This window comes from Stegastes partitus, unplaced genomic scaffold (genome assembly GCF_000690725.1).
Source record: "Stegastes partitus isolate 25-593 unplaced genomic scaffold, Stegastes_partitus-1.0.2 Scaffold660, whole genome shotgun sequence".
NCBI lineage: Eukaryota > Metazoa > Chordata > Actinopteri > Pomacentridae > Stegastes > Stegastes partitus.
In genome coordinates this window covers 360,218-366,377 of record NW_007578391.1, presented here as the reverse complement: position 1 = coordinate 366,377, position 6,160 = coordinate 360,218, and the positions used below count along the sequence as shown (strand labels likewise).

Genomic DNA, 6,160 nt, shown 5'->3' with positions numbered 1-6,160 from the left:
TAAACAGCCCAGATAAGCCGGGATGCTCTGTTTGAACATCCACCACTCGAGTTTCAGTTTCCGAGAACACGCCTGTTCTTGCTTTTGCCTTCATGGATTTCTCCGCTCCAGGAGCTGGTCCGAGCATCAAGGCCTCGCTGTGCAGACGGACTAACTGACCAGAACCGTTCGTTTTTAGGTCAGACGCGCTCATCCGGTCCAGCCATGGTGCACGTGGATTTGCACGCCGTCACCCAGCCAGTGGGCATCATGCGGATAATGGCAGTGATCCTCACCGGCATGTGCTTCATCCTGGTGGCGACGGTGGGACACGTCTCGTCTCCGTACTGGGCGTGGTGCATGTTCACCTGGTGCTTCTGCTTCTTCTTCACGCTGGGCATTGTCGTCCTGGAGTTCACCACCGTCAGCACCAGAGTGCCGTTCGCCTGGGATGACTTCACCGCCGCCTTCGCCATGCTGGCGGGCCTGCTGTGCCTGTCGGCCTCCATCATCTACCCCACCTTCTTCGCCTGCAAGGTGTGCCACCGGGCCATCGGCGCCTCCGTGGTGTCCTGGGTGTGCTTCGGGGTGTACGTGGGCGAAGTGGTCATAATGCGCCTGCGTCCGAGCGGGCAGACCAGCGGCTTCCTGTCCACGCTGCCCGGCATCATGAAGATGCTGGAGATCTTCTTCGCCTGCCTCATCTTCATGTCCCTGGAGACGGGCCAGTACTCGAGCTCTCCGGGGCTGCAGTGGTGCATCGCCGTCTACTCGCTGTGCTTCATCTTCGCCCTCCTCATCATCCTGCTCACCCTCGGACAGCTGACCATTTACTTCCCGTTCTCCTTCGACATGTTGGCGATCGTCTACAACGTTCTGGCGGCAGTGATGTACACGACAGCGATGGTGATCTGGCCGCTGTACAGCTTCCGCAACAATAAGAGACCCGGCGACTGCGGCTCGCTGTGTCCGTGGGACAAACTGGTGGTGGTCACCTTCATGACCATCTTCAACACTATCGTGTACACCCTGGACACCGTCTACTCCATACGCCTGGTGTTCTGTGTCAACAGAGAATAATGTGACATAAACTGAGAGCAAAGCTGACTTTGGGAGCAGAAATGTTTCTACTGTATTCAAGTCCTGCCAACTGTTTATTTTATTTGTTGTAAACTGCACATTTTCCTCGACAAAATTGTCTTTTTCGGACACAATCAAAACACCGAATCCCACGTATGAATATTCTGCTAATGCCGACGCTGTCATAAATGAGCAGCAACAGTAATGAAGTGTGGAGCAGAGACACGCAGCCAGTTAATGATTAGACCTGCAGTTTCATGGTAGTAAAGATGAAAAACTAGCCGAGCAGAACTTTGGATCCTGAAAACAATGCAACGTAAGAAAGCGGAGCTCTTGTTATCATTTATGACACAATCAGGGAGAAATTAGGTGAATATGTGGGTTTTCACATAGTAAAAGTCAAGAAAGTAACTAAATACATTTACTCCAGTATCGTACTTGTACTTTCGTTGAATATTTCTGTTTTTATAATTCCACTCACGACATTCAGGCTGAAATATTGCGCTGCTTCTACTCCACTGCATTCATCTGACAAATTGTGCTTAAGCTGAAGATTCTTACACAAGCTGTTGAAGCACGGCTCACTGCTGAAGCTTTATGTTTGATTCATATTTCAGATGTGTGTGAGGTGTTCACGGCTCCAGCAAACAGAGTTTTGTTTCCTGAATTTGTCTGCAAATGTTTAAATTATCCAGCAGATTAGAGGAAAAAGCTCAAAAACTGGAGCCTCCTCTCCTATTTATTTGTTGTTCCTGTATATAAAACTGTATATAAAGTGGATTAAAGTTAAGCTTAAAGCTACAACGGCAACATGCTGCCGACACACTGATGCTTCATTATTCAGATTCTATTTATGTCATTTATAATAATATCAGTCAGAGGCACTGAGCCAGTATCTTTATTCTTTAAGTGCATTTTGCTGCTTGTACTTTGACTGAAGTGGGATTTTCATGCAGGACTTTAACTTGTATTTGAGTATTTTTACATTTCTATATTAACACTTGAGTAAAAGATCTGAGAGCTTATTCTGTACCATGCAGAGAGTAAAATGACAAGATAAATAGCGCTCTAAGGTTATATTTTAGAAAGTTTCTGCACCACTGAACATAACACTGTTTTACATTTCACTAGATATATTTATGTTTATGCTAAGCTAAGCTAACCAGCTGCTGACTGTAGCATCACAGTTGTCGCAACAACATCGGAATCTTCTAATCTCGCTAAAATAAGACACATTAAAGCCAGTGAATTTAATGCATCCACTTATACTGGCGTTTGTAAAGAAATCATTGTGACGACTGATGGATGCACAGCGAACGAGGACATGAACAGTTGCAGGAAAGCAGACGTGAGGAAGATGAAGTGAAGTAAAGCGTCACAAAGAATGTGTGGGAAAGGTGAAAAAGAAAACCCTCTAATCAACAGGACTTGGATTTGTCAAGATCTTTCTTTTCTCCCATTGAGCTGCCTTTCTTCCTCAGCTATGCGGCGTGCGGAGGTGGAAGGCAGGCGAGCATATGACCTCAATTAGCTCTTTTAGCCAATTGGAGGCTGAAGACGACGTCAGACGGATCTCGCAGCTATTGTGCTGCTTCGCACTCCAATCTGTGGGAGTGAACTCGGGTCAAATGGAGCCACCGAAGCGTGGAAACGTTGCTTTTGTTGTCGTGTCAGTTTGTCAGAAAGACGTTAAAGGAAGAAGAGCGTACGAGTCAGACGTCAGACGCAGAGGTTTGATTTGGATTAAAGAGTTCAGCAGTCGAGGAAAACTAAACCATGCAGCCGGTGGAAATAGAGCAGCAGCAGACTGCTTGAACTTCACCTGCTAAATATCAGCTTTTGTATTTCTGCACAGTCCTTTTAAATCTACTTCACTGTCACTATTACAATTCTGCTCACGATACAAAACAACTACTGGCTGATTTTCTGCAAACTTAACATGCAGTTTAGAAATTAGGTACAAAAAAAACCCTACCAATAGGTGCTGTGTGTTATCGGCTGTCTCAGGAATCACTCCACAGCTGCTGGACAATCGTTAACTTGCACAAGTGAAGAAATGAAAGTTTCGGTTCAGACATTAATATAATAATATAATAAACGTTATACGTATAGCACCTTTAAGAACATAATAAGTGCTTTTACATAATAAAGAAATACAAAAAGACGACATCACAGAGGGGAATTAAGATAAAAGTAGATTAAGAAGAGAAAAGAGAGAAGAACAGCGGACAGCACCGATAAAAGGGAAAATCTAACAGAGAACATCACTCAAAAGCGAGTCTATAAAAGTGGGTTTTAAGAAGTGACATTAAGGGTTTAAACTGAATAAATACGGGAATTAAACAAAAGCAGAACTTTTCCTCATCACAGTACACAGACAATTAAAGTCCACAACAAAAACTGTGATTTATAAAACTGGTTGTCTGTCTCTAAGTGTGGCCCTGTGATAGACTGGTTACCTGTCCAGGTGAACCTGCCTTCACCCTGAGTCAGCTGGGATAGACTCCAGCCCCCCTAGTGAGGATTAAGGTGTAGAGATAAAGGATGGATGTTTTCCTTAAAAATAAAATAGAATAAAAAAAGCCTCCACTTATTAGCGTCCACATGACAGTTATAGCTTCCATGTGTCAATGTTTAAATGATAAACAGCATATTAGTGTGTGTGTGTGTGTGTGTGTGTGTGTGTGTGGTGTTGCCTTTTTCAACTTGTCATTTAAGTATATTTAAGTGATCTCTAGTGAACACTTTTTTAACTCCAACTTGTAAAACGTTGCTGTTAAAACGTGCAGGTTACTCCCACTGAGACAAACGTGCAGCTTTCTGTAAAAAAAAAAAAAAAAAAAGTTTTCAACATTTAAGCAGCTGTTGGTCAAAAATGTTTGAGCAAAAAACTATAAAAGCTTTCCTCGGTTAATTTATGCTCACGTCGTCATCCTGATAAACTCACATGGCTGATTGTAGAAATCATAAAGTTGCTGGAAAGCAGAAAGTTGAACAAATTATGCTTTTTATTTTTTACGTGTTTAAATTAAACAAAGGTTTTGTTAACGAGGATATTCATGACAGGACGCATCTCAGGTTCCAATAAAACACAGTGTGGTGAATCCTCTTTTACCATAAATAGGCAGCCAGCTCTGGTTTATTGTGACACCAGATCGAGTTTCATACTGATGCCAAACCCGATAAGGTCTCTCCTCCTGATCCTTGGCCGTGTGGTGTGATCTAACAGTGCATGAGTCACCTGGACCGACTCTTCGTTATCTCCTCCTCTGATTAGTGGCCTTTGATTCAGCTGCAGCGAGTCGCGCAAGCTGCAGAAATGAATCACCGCAAATTAGCCGGAGCAACGTCGGGATTGTCGAGGCCACCGAACCGCTGCATTAGCCCCAGATTTATGCATTTCAGGAACTCAAACTGTGTCGTTTTAAGCTGCACCTGCAGGCAAATATCTTATTTTATCTGTGATTGTTGGGCTCTTGCACAGCTCTACTGTGTGTATCAGACTGTGTGTTGTGCATTTGACCCCAGACAGAAATCACATTTAGTGGTTTTCATTCTGCTTTACGCACATCAAACACGAGTTCAAGTGTTCACAGTTTTATGCTCAAGCTTCAACCTGGAGGCCCCTTGGTTTATTTTTTATCTTTTTAATTCTCTACTGATGCTCCTTAAATGTTCACCGCCGTAACAACGCAACTTTAATTTAGTCGGTAAAACCTGCAGGACGCTGAGCCTTCGTCTGTAAATCTGTCAGGGGGAAACGGAGGCATCCCATCGTGACAAGATCAACAACACGAGGCAACGTTTGAAGATTTACAAGAGAATTATTTATGTCGCACTTTTCAAAACAGGGTTACAAAGTGCTTTACAGATTCAAAGAGACGTGTACGGAAAACAGTAAATAACAATATAAAAATATATAAGAAGAATAAAACCCAGTAAAAGAAGACAGTTAAAAGGCAATAAAGGAATAAAACAGTCAGAAGATAAAATGTGCTGCCCTTAATACTGCCATCACATGTAGTAAAAGTCCATTCATAAAACAACTCCTGTACAAGCACATCTGTATAAGTGTGTTTTTAAAAGAGTTTTAAAGGAGGATGAAGTGTTTGCAGATCTGATCTCCTCAGGGAGGCTGGTCCAGAGGCTCTTACAGAAAAGGCCCGGTCACCTTTGGTCCTCAGCCTCCACTGTGGGACGGTGAGCAGAGCCTTGGCTGAGGACCACAGGCTACGACCGGCCACATATGGGGTGAGGAGATCAGAGATGTACTGAGGTGCCGGTCCAGAGTGTGCTTTATAGGTTAACAATAAAATCTTAAAATCTATTCTAAAATTAATTGGAAGCCAATGAAGGGAAGCTAAAACAGGAGTAATGTGATCTCTCTTTTTGGATCTGGTGAGGAGTCGGGCTGCTGCGTTCTGGACCAGCTGTACTTTGTGAAGACGCTGCTGGTACAGAACAGTATTCAGAGAGTTACAGTCGTCTGTAGAGATAAAAGCATGAATAACAACTTCTAAATTATGTCTGGATAGAACTGACCTCGCCCTAGAGAGCCTCCTAAGCTGCATAAAACAAGACTGAGCTGACGTGCTGGTCCAGGTTCAGGTTTCCATCAAACATGACCCCAAGATGTTTACATTTTGCAGCTATGTTACAGGATAACGGACCTCAGTGTGTTGCTGCTGTGGCTGATCCAGGACCAATAATCATTACTTTGGTTTTGTCTAAGTTTAGTTGGAGGAAGTTTTGAGCCATCCAGCATTTCAGGTCCTGGATGCAGCTGTTCAGAGATTGTAATTGGTTAAAACCACTGGGGTTAAAACACAGGTGGAGTTGTGTACAGTTATTGTGTCGGTGCTTTTCTCTTAATTTGCAATTCGACAAGAGAATATACAACCATTATTGGGTCACTCTATATGAAATCGACTCATTTCTGAGAATTCCCCCCGTCACATTCCTCCCACACCAAACTTATGAGGAAATCCACCAGATCTGATTGTTTTAGATTCTACAGGAAAAGTTGAACAGTTTCAAAGCTCCATGTGCCGAACTGTACGAGTGATTCATGTCAGAAGATGGTCTGAGAGGCCGGTAAACT

At 43.4% G+C, this 6,160-nt stretch overlaps 1 protein-coding gene across 1 annotated transcript; it reads left to right on the top strand.

Annotated features, from left to right (window-relative positions):
- The first annotated feature begins 204 nt into the window (after window positions 1-204).
- LOC103363462 (myeloid-associated differentiation marker-like) lies at window positions 205-1,059 on the top strand. Its single transcript, XM_008290238.1, has one exon. The coding sequence runs from the start codon at window positions 205-207 to the stop codon at window positions 1,057-1,059; it is 855 nt and encodes a 284-aa protein (XP_008288460.1).
- Window positions 1,060-6,160: the final 5,101 nt, after the last annotated feature.

Bases quoted from the DNA above. Each gene is read 5' to 3' on its own strand.
- LOC103363462 (XM_008290238.1), top strand. From the start codon at position 205: ATGGTGCACGTGGATTTGCACGCCGTCACCCAGCCAGTGGGCATCATG.